The sequence below is a fragment of the Maylandia zebra genome, linkage group LG1, assembly GCF_041146795.1.
Source record: "Maylandia zebra isolate NMK-2024a linkage group LG1, Mzebra_GT3a, whole genome shotgun sequence".
NCBI classification, from domain to species: domain Eukaryota; kingdom Metazoa; phylum Chordata; class Actinopteri; order Cichliformes; family Cichlidae; genus Maylandia; species Maylandia zebra.
In genome coordinates, this window is record NC_135167.1 from 7,137,674 (window position 1) to 7,154,884 (window position 17,211).

The 17,211-nt window shown below is 39.0% G+C and overlaps 1 protein-coding gene across 3 annotated transcripts in view; it reads left to right on the forward strand.

Annotated features, from left to right (window-relative positions):
* Nucleotides 1–17,211, forward strand: part of ntrk3b (neurotrophic tyrosine kinase, receptor, type 3b) — a 224,195-nt gene that overhangs the window by 96,408 nt on the left and 110,576 nt on the right. For all 3 annotated transcript variants that reach the window (XM_004539757.2, XM_004539756.2, XM_004539758.2), the window contains exons 4-7: nt 1,932–2,000; nt 14,738–14,892; nt 15,402–15,544; nt 16,969–17,110. In XM_004539757.2, the coding sequence (XP_004539814.1) occupies nt 1,932–2,000; nt 14,738–14,892; nt 15,402–15,544; nt 16,969–17,110 (509 nt within the window). The remainder of the gene's footprint in view (nt 1–1,931; nt 2,001–14,737; nt 14,893–15,401; nt 15,545–16,968; nt 17,111–17,211) is intronic.

Sequence of the window (17,211 nt, forward strand, 5' to 3'; positions counted from 1 at the left end):
TTGCTCTAGCTGTTTTTATACTCTATAGTTATGTGTCAAAGCAACTTTTAGAAATGGGTTCTCCCATAAACTTGACAAAATTGTGTAAGTTGAATTTTGTGGGCGATCGTGGCTCGTGGCTCAAGAGTTGGGAGTTCGCCTTGTAATTGGAAGGTTGCCGGTTCGAGCCCCGGCTTGGACAGTCTCGGTCGTTGTGTCCTTGGGCAAGACACTTCACCCGTTGCCTACTGGTGGTGGTCAGAGGGCCCGGTGGCGCCAGTGTCCGGCAGCCTCGCCTCTGTTAGTGCGCCCCAGGGTGGCTGTGGCTACAATGTAGCTTGCCGTGAATGTGTGGGTGAATGACTGGATGTGTAAAGCGCTTTGAGGTCTTTAGGGACTAGTAAAAGTGCTATACAAATACAGGCCATTTGCCATTTTGTAACTTGTTTTGACATTGCAAAACATTTTATTTACCGTAATTGTCGGGCTATAAGCCGCTACTTTTTGCACAAGCTTTGAACCCTGCGGCTTTTAGTCAGGTGCGGCTTTTCTATGGATTGTCCATGATTTTTGTCATATCGTAAGACGATTTGTTTTGTGTGTTCCGCTGTTGTACGGCACTACGTTGCCTGGCGGAAGGATCGGGGTTCAAGAGTGGTATGTTAGTCACATGTCCGTCCGCCAGGCAACGTAGTGCCGTACGAAGTAGCGCGAAAAACAAACTTCAAAGTAGCGGTACGCGTTCAGCGGGAGTCGTGGATGATGAGCGGTGATAAACTTGCAAGTTATGCCCAAAAAAGCAAGTTATGCCCAACTCCACCGGTGGATTCTGACAGCGTGGAAAAGTGTGAAAACATCCACGATCACCAACGGATTTTGAAAGGCTGCACTGCTGCATGATGGAGAGGAGGACACCGCCACGGCCCTTCTGAGGGTGTTCGACTCTGACACTGACAATGAGGATTTCTTTGGTTTTGAAAGTGACAACGAAGGAGAGAAGCGGAGAGTGGATGACGAAGCCATCCTGAGCCTGTTTGTATCCGACACTGGAGAAGAGGACTTTGGTGGTTTTAGTGCACAGGAAGAAGAGAAAGATGGTGGTGAACGACTGACTTTTCTTCTTGTTAAAGCTGTGTCACTGCACCTGAGCCTAAAAGGTAGTCCGAATCTATTTTTCTGGTGTGCTGTAGGCTACTGTTATGTACTACATGTGCAAATATGTACCCATAACTTGTTTTTCAAAATATTAATAAAAGTGATGTCTCCAAACAGCCATCTCTTTCCTGACAATTCCCTTTGTGCATATTCTCTTACATATGATAAGTCAACATTGAAACACCTGCGGCTTTTAGTCAGGTGCGGCTAATGTATGTACAAAACAGGATTTTCCCCTGATTTTAGCTTGTGCAGCTAATATTTAGGTGCGCTTTGTAGTCCGGGAAATACGGTATATAGAAACAAAAAAAAAAGCATTCTGTTTTTTCCTAACATTAACTGAATCCAAAGCCTGTAGAGTCATTGCTGCCACGATGTCTCCTTCTGTGTATTCAGGTAAGGTTCTGAATGCTTAAATAAGGGATTTAAACATTTCGGTCTTAAATTATAAATTTGCAAACATCTATAAAGGCATAAACTTGTGCTTATAGTTCATTGCTTCTAGATTGATGGGGAAATGCCAGTTTTATCTGTTTAAAAATAAATCTAGAACATTGCAAAAAAAAAAAAAAAACCCAAAGAGACTAAAAGTTTCCCTTTAGCTTAAAAGGGGGAGAAAAATGTCAAAATGACCCCACAAAGCTTTGCCATTGGGTTTCTGGAACTAAAAGACCTCGGAAATGGAACAGAAGAAATTGTACAAAAGCAGAACAAACATGACATCAAGGAAGGGACCTAAAATAATTCACATAAAATAACTCGATTTAACATTCCTTTTGTTTTTCTTTCTTCCACAGAAACTTGTCAAAGAATCCTCTCACCACTCTGTCATGGCAGCTCTTCCAGCACCTCCAACTCCAAGAGCTGTAAGTCTCGTCTGATCTGTCTCGCTGCCTTTTGTTAGTATTTTATTACAGCACTTTATCACTGCTCCCTACGTACTATCAGCCTCAATACAAATTGTCTTCACCGCATACCATTATAATTCCTGTCTTTGTTGTACAAAACCTCTAATTTGTCGGAGCGCATGCAGAAGACTGGCCCTATAGGCACTATAGTGGCACTGTGATCTTATAAGTCATTTGTTGACTTAATTAACGTGCACAAAGGAAATTTAATGGCCTGGTAGGAGAAGGGAATCTCACCCCGTTTCCTTGTTTGTTATGAATATTTTAGTGATCATTGTGTTTATGAAATGAGTTTGCTCTTTCACCACCAGGGAGAACATTGCGATGTGGACCCGCTTGTAATTTACACATCATTACGCCTGTCAGCGCTGTCCATCATATGAACCTTAGCTGCTCCCCGAACGCTTGCGCTCCTCATATGCGCCTCCTGGCATATAAAACTGTGGTATAGCAGGATGTGATACAAGGCTATTTCAAGCAGGCCTCCTTATTGTGCTATTTTCAGAGGTAGAAGCAGAGCAGGCCCACAGAGAGCACGACACAATGCTGATCTCTGGTCGTACACTGCAAACAGCAGAGCAGAGGGATAACCCTACAAACATGTTGTAGGCTTGCATTTTGGACATTTAGCTTCAAACGTAACCCTCACACTTGCAGGACTCACCAATATTACGGAGAGATGTTTTTTGTTCTGTGTAGGAAGCAGCTCACACCATACCCTATAACAGAGCTACACAAGTGTCGTCTCACTGTGGGCCTGCATTGGAGGCAGATGGGTCTCTGAATCCCTCTTTGTGCCTGTTATTGGGTTGTGAATTTTATTCCTGACTGAAAATGGCAATTCTTCACATTTGTTGTCTTACCAGCTGTCCAGTTCTCAATCTAGTTTGGCATTTGGCTCATCTTATTATTCATACAGGGTCTAACTTATATATAAAATATCTTTTCCAAAGTTTTTTCACAATTTTCCTCTTCCAGATCACAGCGTAAAATATAGCTTTACAAATGATTATTAAAGGCCTTGAAAGCCTGGGATCCCACATGAGCAGTATTTTTTGTCTTTTTCACGAGAGATTTCTCTATTTGTGTTTTTCTCTCTATGTCAACTCATCATTTTTTAACCTTGGCTTTATTTATTCATGAATGCATTATGTTCTAAAGAAATCCTTAAAAAGCAAAGTTAAGTCAAAATCTCTGGGGCTTTAAGTAAGCATATTCAATAACTGGAATAGCCCTTTTTAAAGAAGTTGCATACTATTGTAAATCTGTAGCATTGTTCTGCCAGAAAAGGTTGGCTGAAATTAAGTTATTTGGCGCCGTCTGGTTGAGGTGTTTCTGGCATGTCCAATTAGGGTCACAATCAAGAGATTACATCTCTTGGCTGGCTTGGGAACGCTGTGGTGTGGCCAGTGAGTGGGGAAACGGTCCGGGCATCTCTTATTAGACGCTGCCCCTCCGACCCAGACCCAGATATGCATGCATGCACGGCTGCATGGATGGATGCATGAATTATGAGAGATTTTCACTGAAAAATCTTTTCTCCAGTCGCACAGGCTGCAAAAAAATTTAACAACACATAGTTTAACTAGACCAATACTGAATATATAGAAACATGCATAAGATTCATCTGCAAAGAAACTAATAGCCAAAACTGCAGAATAAATCTTATTTCTCTTTTTGCCATAAATAACAAACAGCAGCACAGCAACAGCACATAATGCATTTTTTGTATTAATATATTATACATTGTAGCTTTAATTTCACACACAAGATCCAGAACTTTTTCCCTAAGTAAACACTGAAGGCTGCAGTGTAATTCAACAATTAAATGACCTGAAATCACAATGTAAATCACACAAAGCAGAGTAAAATAGTAAGCTCAGTTTCTTCCTGAACCAAATCACTGTTACAGCTCACAGGGCACGATTTGCTCTGATGTGCAATCCTATTTCTTCTTAAGCAACCATTCTAGATGCGTACAAATGGTGCCTTTGTTTTCCTACATGAAAAGCAGGGCCAGGGTGATGCCCGTGTTTCTACTGAATGCTGATGAGGAGTGAGGGCTTATGTCTATTCCATTTTGTGTGTTTAGTTAAGAGGTGTCAGTCGAAGTGGCGTGGCGGCACAGACGTGGGTCGAGGCGTTATGCAAAAAGGAAACCATGTGGAATCAGGCCTTGCTAATAGGAAATGAGTCACTCTATCATGAGCTGGCGACGTGTCCCTGACATCATTACTCTCTTTACCGTGTCTGTATGGTCACCCGAAACCAAATTGGCTTGGAAAGTGCCAATCATTTAATCATGCCAAATGAATCCTGCTCACCGGACAGCTATTGCCTTTAATTATTAGAATATTTCAAAATGCAGTATCAATGATAAATGCCCACCCGTGTTGCTCAACCACACTGATATTATGTAAATAGAGGAAGATCAAACCGGCTGAAATAATTTCCGTTTTATGTGACGAAAGGAGAGCGTGGCCCTTTGCCACGACGGTGTCGCTAAACCGTGTTATCTCAGTCACTCTAGGCACTGTTATTGTAATTATATTTCATTCTGTTTTTTAACAATGAAAGTGAACCAATTTCAAAGCTGCAACACAGTGGTGACAGTGACCTGCAATGAATAGGAAATGTGCAAATGGTTTAATTTAAGCCTGGAAGTCCTTTACAAGCTTTAAAATAACAGCGTCTCTGTTGGTTAATTCATTGTATGTATCATTACTGCTACTTAAAGCATTGCTCTAATTGCTTTCACAAGTTGTTGTGAATGAGAATAAAGGGGGGAAATGATGCGTACCACATGGCACGTGCAAATAACAGTTTTTAAAAAAAAGAATTTAATTAATACAGATCAAACGCTGACCAGGAAGATGATACAAAAAAAACGATAAAAGTACTCACTGACAACACCATTAAGCAACACACAGTTTCATCAAAGGAGCACTGATTGGTCAAGTTTGGAATTAAACGCTGCATTTCCTGCTTCTGAGTGCTGCTTTACACATAATTAAACTGGTGTAAAGCATGTTTCCGTCAGTAGAAAGTGGTGCGCAACAGCTGCTTTAACATGGAGGCATGACTCCTGTTAACCTCAAACACCCTCTACATTTTCAGTAGCTTGCTGTGGTTCAGATACGTTGAACCTGCACCTCATTCACCAAATATTACAGTGGCTCCATTACAACGAGACAACATTGAAGAGGGTGAAGGAGTTGTTATCATTCAATGTGTTTACTCTTATCAAACACTTCTTATCAAGCCCACTAACGTGTAACTCTAAAACAGTTACTTTGTTTTGCAGGTTGGTTGCACAGATATTTCACACTCCTTGCAATATCTTAATATCAGTAACAATGGCAATACTATCAGGGAAATCTCAATAATCTCAAGTCTTTTGTGACTCCTGTGAAAGGCTTCAACATCACATTGAAGCCATACAATGGATGTCTGCTGTGTGCTGCCTCTGGATGAGACACAGATAATCGGCTCTGCCTTTTTGTCTGTGTGCCCTTTAGCCAAAGGACTGGAGCTACTGCGATGTGGTGCAAACCCAGCCAATCATAAGCCATACAACGGCTGCAAATATTCTTCTTCTTTAGCAACTGACGCGATCTGCCTGAGGCAACGCGCCTCTCGAATCCCTTTATTCTGTTAGCGGCTCTTTAATCCCAACTCTCAGGGAAGCAGCGGCCGACGCAAAGTCAAACATTCAAACCTCTCGCTGCAAAATGGAATTTTCTTTGAGTATGTGTGAAGTATGAATGGATCAAACTGGTAATCTTGTGATATGGCTGCCAGGTGATTAGAAAGAATTAAATGCCGAATTTCCAAGAGCAGCATGACAGGTAAATTGCTAAAGTTTAACCTTCGTTTTATTAGGACCTAGTTGCACTCAGGACAGACTTACTTAAATGCATGACATTTACATGGACTTTTCAGAAACATCAAAGACTGACTCACATGAGGGTAAAGGAGTATTAAAATGTTAAATGTGGTGGAAAAGACTTGACTGGGGGCAGCAGTGGCCTAGACTTTCAAGAGGTCACCACATGCTCTGAAACTCAGACTGCTGGGTACAATCTGTGCAGAGGGAAGAAAACGTGTCAAGTTGTCAACACAGATCTTTGTGAAAGCAGCCACGAGTAAAAATTTAAAATACAAGGCCTTTCCCTTTTAAAACAATACCTCTGAACTACTGGTGGGGCATAGAGACACTTAACACTTGGCTGAAAAAGCTCTGTCACACCAGATGATGTCTTTACTGTTGTAGGGTCATCTTTTAGTTTGGCTTAATCTCTTAGTTTGACACAGGACAGCTGGAGGAAATTTACTGTATCGCCTGTAGCACGCTTTGTATGCTTACATACATCAAAACCAGTTTAGGTTCTGTGGATCTATTGTGCTTTTTCCGTATTTTCCATCATATTCTGTTACAATGGCCAAAGTTTAAAAAATGAGAAGAGCATATGTACAAGTTATGCCTGTGAGCCAAATCTCCTTTTTCATACTATAATAACTTGGTTTCTGAGATTTATTTTTTCTACACTTGGCTCTGTGTGATGTTATTGAGAGGGGATATCAGGTACACCAATCTGGCTTTGAGCAGCAAGCCCTACACTAGTCAACCTCCTGTTAGGGAGAAGCAGCCAATCTCAAGATAGTTGGCTTAACCAACTATCTTGCCGATTTGCAACAGTTAAAAACTAACAACCTGATTACCCCACATACATATTTTATGAGGTTTTTTTACTCAGAAGTAACACTGCAGGACTTGGTTGTGCATTAGCAACAAAAAGTTTCATTTGAGCCTGAGAGGGTTAAAGGCAGGTTGGCCTTAAAGGGAAGGAAACTAAAATGATTAACGTTGTTTCAGATGGTGCAGTTCCTCAATTCAACCAATCAATTCCCAGTATGTTAATAAAATGATGAATAAAAGTGAAAAATATGAATTATTTTGAGCTGTGAAATATGCAAATCTCCTCTAGTAAAGTCCAAGAATAAAAAATATGGATCTGAATGAGCATAACTGGCCCGCTTAAACATTTAAACAGTCATACCAAGCTCACGAGTGTGCGTTTACACCTGTGTAATAATTACCCTGCCCCACATACAGTGAAGAAAACTGTCAGATACATGAATACCTAAAAACTGAAAGCCCAACCGCTTTTACATGGCATAGAATTTATACAATTAAAATGTGAGTAATTGTAATGGTATACAGGAAACAATCCCATGGCAGCATGACAGAAGCTCTCACTTGACGCGATTGCTCTGACTTTAGGTATGACTGTGTGATAGATTCATATAAAATGCACTTTGCATTTGTGGTAGTATAAATAGTTGTTTCAATGTATACTGATTATCTGTATGTTTACTTTCCACCATATCTGTGATGATGCACTTAAGGTATTTAGAGAAGTTTGATTAAAGCCAGTAAGTTAAAATTGAATTAAAAGCTAAATACATAATATTAAAGGTTCCCATCAGATGTTTGGTAATAGATGAACATGTTCTGCTTTGAATCATATTTTGTGTCTAAGTTAAAATTGTTTAGATGGATTCACCCTCAGTGAAACATCTGTGTATCAGTACACAAATATGAAAATATACATGGTGCAATTTTTAATATTAGAGTTGGGAAAGTTCTGAGGATATCTGAATAAGGCATGATGTCACAAATCGTGTTTTCAGGGTCACACCTCAAGCTCAGGTTTTAAGAGAATCATGTAAAGATTTTCAGTTGAGGAATCTGAAACAGCTAGTATCAAAGTCTGCTCATTCACCAGTCTGTGTGTCTAAAAAATTCACAAGAAGCAGAAAAGACCAAAACCTGTTTCTGAATTTCAGGAGAATGTAACAAACAGCAAAATAGTAGAGCCCAAACCAAACCCCTTAAAACTGGTGCTGCTAAATTGAGGTGCTGTATTTTTAGAGTCATCAGCCTATTTTCAATGAAATTTGAAAAATCAGATATTCCTTGAAATGATAAAGCATCGTGATTCAAGGGGTATAAACTATTCCAGGATACCAGTAACTCTGCAACAATAGTTCCTTAATTATAATCAAATGTGCACAAAAATAAAACAATCATTTCCTGCCTTTTCACCATAGGGGCACGCACTTGTTAAATCACAGTTTTCACTTTAAACTGAGTCAAACAAACAAAATGCTTCTAAGCTTTTAGTCGTTTTTAGTAACATTGAGGTTCAATGTTAAGGGTTTAATTTATTTCTGATGTTTTCCCTTTCAGTTTCCATTCTCTTCCCAAACAGTGTTTTTGTGCCCTGTAAACAACACTTTTACAAAATGGCCTGCCATGTGTTAATTTGAAAATGCTGGCTTGGTTGCGTTTTTCCAAATAGTGAGTGTCTAGGAGGGATTGGGTGGTATTAAAGTAAAAATAAGCTAATAATTTGCTTATTTTATCAGTTGTTCACTGGCATAATAAGCAACAGATTTGTTGTTAATGATTTATATTTAGATTTATCATTCAATTTTTTTCTCTGAGCATTAAGTGTCAATATTTTGTTATTAATTTGCATTCTCTGATGTCAAAATTGTTACACATTGGTAAAGCTACGAAATTCTAATTTATTCCATCAGACTTTCTCACTTTGTGCCAGATGTTGGGTGTAAGTTTTGTGGGTTGCTAAAATGAGAGAAAGAAAATATCAATTTTCCTGTTGATGTCAGAACATGCTTAATCTGACCGAGGGGGAGGAGCTAAAACTCCATGTCGAGTGACAGAGCTACACCAAAGCTCAGTATAAACTAAATGAGGAGCGTCTGAACTGTGACTCATGTAAGGCTACTCTAATAGAACCCAAGAATGAAAATGTGCTGTGTGAAATGAGCAGAGTAATTTCCCTGTTTATTATGATGACTTAAAGCAGATAGTGTAATTATATGATACAGTAAAGTTGTAAGCAATATAGTTGCCTATTTACTCATTTGGTTGATACTTTGAAGTACTTCATTTGTTACACCAGTGAACCACTGAAGATCTTTATTACTAAAAACAGCTGGAAATAATATAAAAATGAAAATATACATTTGCTGTGGGTTGACAAAGCAGTCTCTGTCTGGTTGCTCTTTAAGCACAGTAGGCGAAGCAAGTGCAAAGAAGGCATGGATTCTGGCAGTCAAAACAACATTATTTTAAGAGGGTGTACTGGAATAGTAAGCATAGAAGTGTTCAGGCTACAGGTAGTAAAATAAGAGCTATCCATTAAAGCAAATTACAGTAATGACAGTACTATATAGATGCCAGCCTATAAAGGGGTATTGCATACATCTTTCACCACAAATACTACAATCATAAAAGCGTTTCATGAAAACAGCAGCTGAAGAATAAAAAGAATCCCAACTGAAACTGAAACTGGGAAAAACACCTTAAGCTCTTGCTCACTTGGTCCATTTTTCCTACGTTTAGCCTTCCCTGACATGTCTCTGGTGTCCCCACTCCTCTCCACGATTGCTGTGCAGGAGCTGTTGTCGATAAGCCAAAATCAGGTTTGTCTCTTGAGACAAATTATCCCTTAGTGGCTTGAAAAAGAAAATAAAAGAGTAAGGCAACGAGAGAAAAGCTGCAGGGACACTGACTGACCAGAACAGTGCAACTTTAAAGAAAAGCAATGACGAGACAAAACAGTGATTTATTTATTTGCAGCATGCCACTTTATCCATGACATAAGCAAAAGATGCAGCGTGAGAGTGATGGAAGCGGTCCAGCAGCAAACAGGAGTGTGAAGAAACGATGATGCACACTTAGCAGAGTGTGCTAAAAGCAAGTGTTCAGGGGAAAATGCTTGTTGTAAATCTGACTTTGTTTGAGTCGACTGTTCATTTTTTCGTTTTTTGACATTTATTCTCCCTGAATACTTTATACTACCCTGTGTCAAGACTTTATCCACTTTCTGCTACACAACAAGACATTTTTGCTGAGGTCAACAAACAGTGCGCTGCTGATTTGAGACCAGTTCATACAACATCTATTTACTGAACCCAATACTTTTGAATAGACGTCTGTTTGTCAGTCAACTTCTTCAAGACTATCCAATCCAATCTGATGGCATGACAGCTCGATTATCTCTTTTCCATGCTGTAATAATAACAATAATAATGACAATACTCACCACACAGTTTGATTGACAAGTGATCTATGTGAAGTGATGTGCAGAAAAACAACAGCAAAGAATGCTCTGCATGAAAATTGGAGACAAAAAATCAGAATAATGTTACCGAAAATCAATAAATAAAGGCCATTTATTATATAATAAAAGCAAAAAGCCTGCCAAACTTTTGCTTATAGTACATTACATGATACCATGATAACCAGGAGATTTAAAACTTAAAGCAAGTTTAATGTGTGTTTAATGCATGAAAGCTTAATTCATTCTAGCAGACTGTAGCTTAAGCTACATGTTGCATCCTTGTTGTTAATCCATGCAAAAGAGCATCTGTGTTGAAATCCAGTCTCATTCCACTGCTATTCTTGGCACAGCATCGTAAACATGTCAAGCACTCTTGTTTTCCTCCCTGCACTCTTTACGCATAGTTTTGCTCTACGTGAATGTCTCTGAAGTGTGAAAAATGGCAATGTATAAGAATTATCTGAGAACTGCTAAGAGCTGCTTCTCAAGTAAATTATACATACAGTTGCTTTGGTTGATTTGCTGGATACTGAGCCAAAACCCCCCCCCCCCCCCCCAAAAAAACCAACAATACTGCATAATAACATTCACACAGCTTATGAAAAATGCTTTTCTGAGGTAACCTAGCATACTTACAGCTACTTCTATGGAAATAAAAGTAACACTCCATCTCATATTAGATACTTCATTTAGTATACTCTAGATTCAGTATACTATGCTGTAAATTATAATGTAATTTTTCTGATATCTGGCAAAAATCACTTGAAATGACTCAAAAACTGCGTAGCTACATTTCACTAGATTCCTTAAATGAATCAACACCACCATCTTGCACACGCACCAAACAATACCAAAATGCAGTACATGAACAATACAAGGCCTTGTTAACAAAACAAACAAACAAGAAAACAAGCTTTGAGTGGCATCAACATGTTATCTTCCTCCTACTGACCAAATACTTTTTGTCGCTTGTTTTCTACTATGTAGCCAAGATACTAACCACTGAGGAGTACAGTGTTCTGTACTCGAGTGTTTGGAGGTGATGGTTACACTGCACTGTATGCAGCAGTACTCACGGTGACTTGAGATATAACAGAGCTAGGTATGTTAATCCTACATGTTTGCGTCCTTCCAAAGACAAAAAAAGTTTTATGGTCATTGTTTGGCATGTCTTGTAACAGTTTACCTTTTTATGGTAAAAAGGCATCCAAATGGCAATAACTGTTACCGTAAATACCCTCATACTATCCTCCACTCAGCCATTTTATTTTGTTATCAGTAAAGTGGTTTAGCTAGAAGTCAGCTAAATATTTCATTTCTTCTTGGAGACATTAACATCTGTAGCTGAAGTAAGCAAAAGCCAGTTAAACCGGTAACCCGAGCATTTATAGACTAACATCTTTGTACTGAATTGCCACAAAGCCAGGAACAACAACACCTAGTCAACCCCGGCAGCTCAGCACTGTGGTAAAAATAAGCCAAATAAGGCGATTTATTAAACACATAGGATTTAAAAACTTAAAATAATTCCTCCAGTAAAAGGAGAGGAAGCAGTGCATTCAAGCTGAGATCAAAGCATGCGAACAACAATGAAGTATATGGCTTATCATTGCTTGTGATCCACGGCTCCTCAGCTAAAGCACCTGTGTGTACATTTCCCAGAAAAACAGCCTCCGGTGGTGATCATTACCTCCTCTCTGGAGTAGCAGGGTGGATCGTTAGCCAGCTTGAAGGAAACGCCATGCTGTTAGCTCTCTATATCTGGGGTCACACTGCTGTTTGCTTTTGTTCTTTTCTAAGTCTAATCTGCTCTCCTTCAGACATGTATCAGCTTCCAGCTGTCAGTTTGCTTTCTTTTTTTTTCCTGTTGTCTTATTGCTTGTTTAGATGGGAGCACTCTAAACTCAAATGGTTCTTTGTTACTGTAGTGCACAGGCTGGGCACACATTTGAAATGCCGGGTTTCTGCTTTCCCATTTAGGTTTGACATCCCTCATTTTTCAGCTGTATCTGTACAGGCGCCGATCAGCTTTACCCAGAGGAATAGTGGGTAATGTATTGAGGTGGTGGTTCTTGTTAATAATGACCATAATTACAGTACAAGAGGGAAAGCCTCAGCCGCCCTACTCTGGTGAGCTTTGATCCCTTGTGGTTCAGCTTGCTCAGCGTTAAATGAAAACCTTTAACCTTGAAATTCTCTTCAGCACCATGATGTGGGGAGGTACCTGTCTTTCCCTAAATGTGTCCTGAAAAGAAATCCGAGCTATGGTTTGTATTACAGTTCGAATTGTGATTCTGAGGCGGTTATTGTCCTTAGAGTTTAGAATTGCCTTTATAAGCTGTTGAATTTTTCTAAAGTAATTTTGTTGGAAGAAAAGCACCATTAAATAAAACATCTTACAGTAAACGAAGATAAACATCTAAGTGAATACAATCAATTTAATTTTATTTATAATCTTCTTGGCATCTTAGTTTGAGTACTTTGTCTTATCGCTTCAGTAAGAAAGATAGATTTTCTGCTCGAGATGTTACCTGAGAGCAAACCTGCAGTGGTAAAATGTATGAATATCCTATAAGTTCCTTTTTATTGCAGTTTTTTTTTTAGCTGAATATATAAGTGATAAAAATCCTGCAACTTAATCTTCCCTTCAAACGTTCCACATAGAAATTGAATCAAGAAAAGACAAAAAAGGTACACCTGCAATGGTAAATGTAACCAGCAGCCATCCGTGGTAGTAGCAGGTAAATCGTAACATGTTATTAAACACCTCAACAGTGGTATTTTATAAAATACACTAAAATATTGATTTGAAATATCAGTTAATAATCAAATTAATAACTGTAATGAAAGTGACATTATTAGTTAGTAAATTTTAAGTATTTGACTTTTCTCAACAACAAAGCTTGGCAGCATTGTACAGTATTAACCTGTGGCCTTTCTCACTCTTACTTTATCACACATTGGGGAAAAATAGCCCGTCTAGCATTTTTTTTTTTTTTTATAGGTGAAAGTATAATGATAAAAATGTCAAATATAATTATATATGTTTACTGCTAATAAGTGTTAATATTTTGAATAGGTTTTCTGCTGCTGTAATTAAAGGGAAATTGAGTTTACAGTTGGCTGGTGCGGTGGAAGGACCAGTGGGCTCAGTGAGTTAGCTGTCACATAGTGACATATAGTGATACAGTATAAGATCCAGTGGGCAGGTGATAATAACTGAGATCCACCTGTGGGAATCTATTCTCATTACTTTATACTGAGTGGTAGACATAGTCCATACATTATTCATGCTTTCTGCAATATCTTATTGACCTTTGTCAAGGGCATTTGGACAGGCATTCATCTTGACTAAATTGACCAATCACAGCTTCCAAATTGGACATATGCAAAATGCAGAGGTGGCATACTGTGTTGAATAATGTGGCCCTTTGGTGCACCCGTCTGTGAGACTGAAACGTCTGCACAGTGGAACCTCGTGATACCTGTCTGACGCTAATGCAGCCTGAGACTGATAGCCGGAACACTGCTCTGACCTTTGACCTCCTCACATTTGAATCCTTCAGTACAGCCATTCGTTGTTTTTCCTCTTGTCTGCTGACTCAAATTAATTTGACTTTTACAAAACATTAGAAAAGGTACATCTGTGGTGGATATTGTTTGATCAGTCGCTATCAATTGATCTGTGATTGATGTTAATTTGCTCGCTGATTAGATTGAGATTGTGGTAAAAATGCTCCTCTCGTTTTCCTTGCATGTAGTTGTATTGCCTCAAGCCTTGTTGCTCATGCAGAGCTTGGCAGTAATGCATTTTACCTCCGGTGACAGGAACTGAAGGTTTACCATTGATTTTTAAAATGATTACTTTCTGGGATATGTATAACCCTTTCCTGCCCTACATAGATTTTTTTTTTTTACTATAACCCACAAGCACAAATAATGACTGCTAAAATTATAGTAATTCAAGTTCTCTTATGATTTTGTAGTATTTGTTTTTGGCTGCTAGTGTTTCATATCGCATGTGCAAACTTCTATCTTTATTGAATGATTTTAAAATATGTGCAACATTTGGGCTTCCTGTGCTTGCACTGCCTGACTAAAACACCTTAAACACCTCTGGTTTGTTCACACTTCTAAAAATATTTAACTTCACTCCTGAGCAGCAGGCTACCATTTTAGCACGAAGCCACTGCAGATAATTCAGTTGTACTGCTGTGATAATTACATTTGTCTGTCTGTGAGTGTCATAGTTGTAAAGTTGTGTAAGGATACATCTGTGTTTCTGTGAACTACACTTGGTGTATTTTAATATATTGGGAAGATGCATGCTATATATTCTTTGTTTCTGGTACTGCTGCTATTTTCAGTGGAAATCACATGTGAAAAAACATTAGCAACATTAGCTGCTATTTGTGTAATAATACATTTTTTGCTTTCATGTTGTTGTTAAGGCTCTTTATGTTGTTGTAATATTGCTGTAACTGCTCACCGTGTGTTTTATTCCGTCTGTTACTGATATTAATTATGCTTATTTTTAAGGCGTCTGGATGGTGTGGTGTTCGACTGCGGCTGTGACATCCGTTGGATCCAGTTGTGGCATCAAAGAGGAGAAGCAAAGCTTAACACACAGCAGTTGTACTGCAGGAATGGAGCCTCCAAGATACGACTGGAGAACATGTACATCCACAACTGTGGTAAGTGTAAGAGGAGGAGGGAAAGGTGAGATCTGTGATTAGAAAGGAGAAAAAAAATAAAAAAGAAAGAAGAAGCAGCAGAGGAGGGGTGGTAAGAAGAGGAGTAAGGCAGAAAAAAGAAGACTGGCTGACGACAAAGCAACACGAAAGCAGGGGAAGGAAGGGAGGGGTTAAAGGTGAATTAGAGGAATGAGAAGAGAAGCAAGGAGAGTAGTTGAGACAGGAAAGGGAGGAGGTGTGACAGAGTTCAGAGGGTGAATCTGATGTGAGGAGCAGTGTGTTGATTCTGACAGAGGCTGGAGTCTCTGCAGTATTATCTCCTGGCGGTGACTCATCCCTGTGACACTGTGCAAGCGTGTGAGTGTTTGTATCTGGATGTGTGTCCCGCTGCTTCCTTTGTACTAATTTTATTACATTAATGAAAAGTGATTAATTGATTTGGTGTGAAAGTATGTAGACACCGATGGCGACAGGTGTGCAGTAACGTGTGTATACGTGTATGTTTTCAGACTTACCAGAGATCAGTGTAAGCCACAGCAGTGTTTTGGTGATGGAGGGTGACAATGTGACGGTGAGCTGTAACGGATCCGGATCACCGCTGCCTGAAGTAGACTGGACTGTCAGCGGCCTGCATTCCATCAACACACATCTGGTTAGACATGCATATATACTAAAAACAGCAAACATATTAAAGATTTTTTTTTAATTAATTACATTGCCTTACACCAACAAATGTTTTTCTTTTCGCCTGCTTTTCAAACATTGCTTCAGGCTAATATACAGTTATTAAGCTGAAATAATCCTGTTAATTCTCATTATGATAACTTAATTCTTTAAGCACAATCTAATGATTGATTTCTCCTTCACTGCTACACCTCATATTTTGTTTTGCATTGCACTAAACTGTGTTTTTACATTTTCTATACTTTAATTATTTGTGCTTGTATTGTATTTTATGCACATCGGAGCTTCAGATTCATTAATTACTTGTAACACAAAATTAGTTCAGGTATGTAGTTCACCTTGAAAGGCCTCAGTGGTAAATTGAGGTGTCAGTAAGCGCACACTCTTGTAGGATTAAGCTCTAAGACTCATTGCCCTGACAGAAGTTTCAGATAAATTTTAAGCAAATGCTGAAGAACCAAAAAAATAGGCTAAAGATAAATCATCTACAATTTTCTATATATTCTGTGTATAACAAAGAAACAGGAACAAGTTTAACAATCTGATTGGTTCACTGCTAATAATGTCTTTGCATTTAGATGATGTTGACAGGGAAACCTAAAACTGTTTACTATGTGGATAGACTTTTTGTTTTTACCAGGTCCAAGATTAACCTATGATTCTGTGATTAGATGTGCAGTAAAGGTTATCAGATTTGGGGGGAAAAAAATCAAAATTGCTCAAAACAAACAACTTTTTTGTGACAGAGAGGCCTGGGTTGAACCCACGGTGAGCCTGTTAACCGACTAATCTCGCTCCCCGAGAAAGGCCCCAGGGACGTTGCAGCAATAACGACTGCAGAGATAAACAGCAAGAAGAAAAGAACAGGAGTCTCTGAAATTGCTGTGTGACTGTATTTGTCATCTGTGTCTTTAATGCTTGCAGTGACTTTACAGATGAAAGCTACTTCAGCCTCAGGCTTGATGTTTTAGGGTAGAAGGATGCTGTTTCGGGATGAGTGAAGTGTTTGGGAGTAAGAGCCTGAACAACTAAAAGCAAGAAAGGAAGCATGATTGCTTTTCACCATTAGATTCCTAATGGTGAAAAGCAGGGTGGTAATTAGTCCAGGTACTGCAAAATTTGATAATATTGCTCTTTACATTCTTCCTGCCATGCTAGATCTATGCCAGTGAAATCAGACAGGGAAGTGATTAATTCCCACAGGTATCAAGTAGTTCTTGACTTTATTACGTTTCCTTCCACAGGAATTTAACTAATGAATAATTAACTTTCATTTTAATTAAGTAATTAAAGATTTAAAACCCACTGGTATAATGGTATTTGCTGTACAGTATATCCTTCAGGTACCTAAATGCCTCTGTTTTCTCTGTGCCTCTCATACTTTTCCCTTAGTCAAACGTATATTGGCCCAACATCCACTCTATCAACCTCACTCTTTTCAACATCAGCCGAGATGACAACAACTTCCAGCTGACCTGCATCGCAGAGAACGTGGTGGGGATGACCAATTCTTCCATCCAGCTCAATGTACAGTGTAAGTTGGACGCTTCCTGTGATTTAAATACTATTGAAACTCCGTCCAGGCACTGTAGCAGGAGATTTTTAGCCCCACTGTAAACACACTGACACATTAAT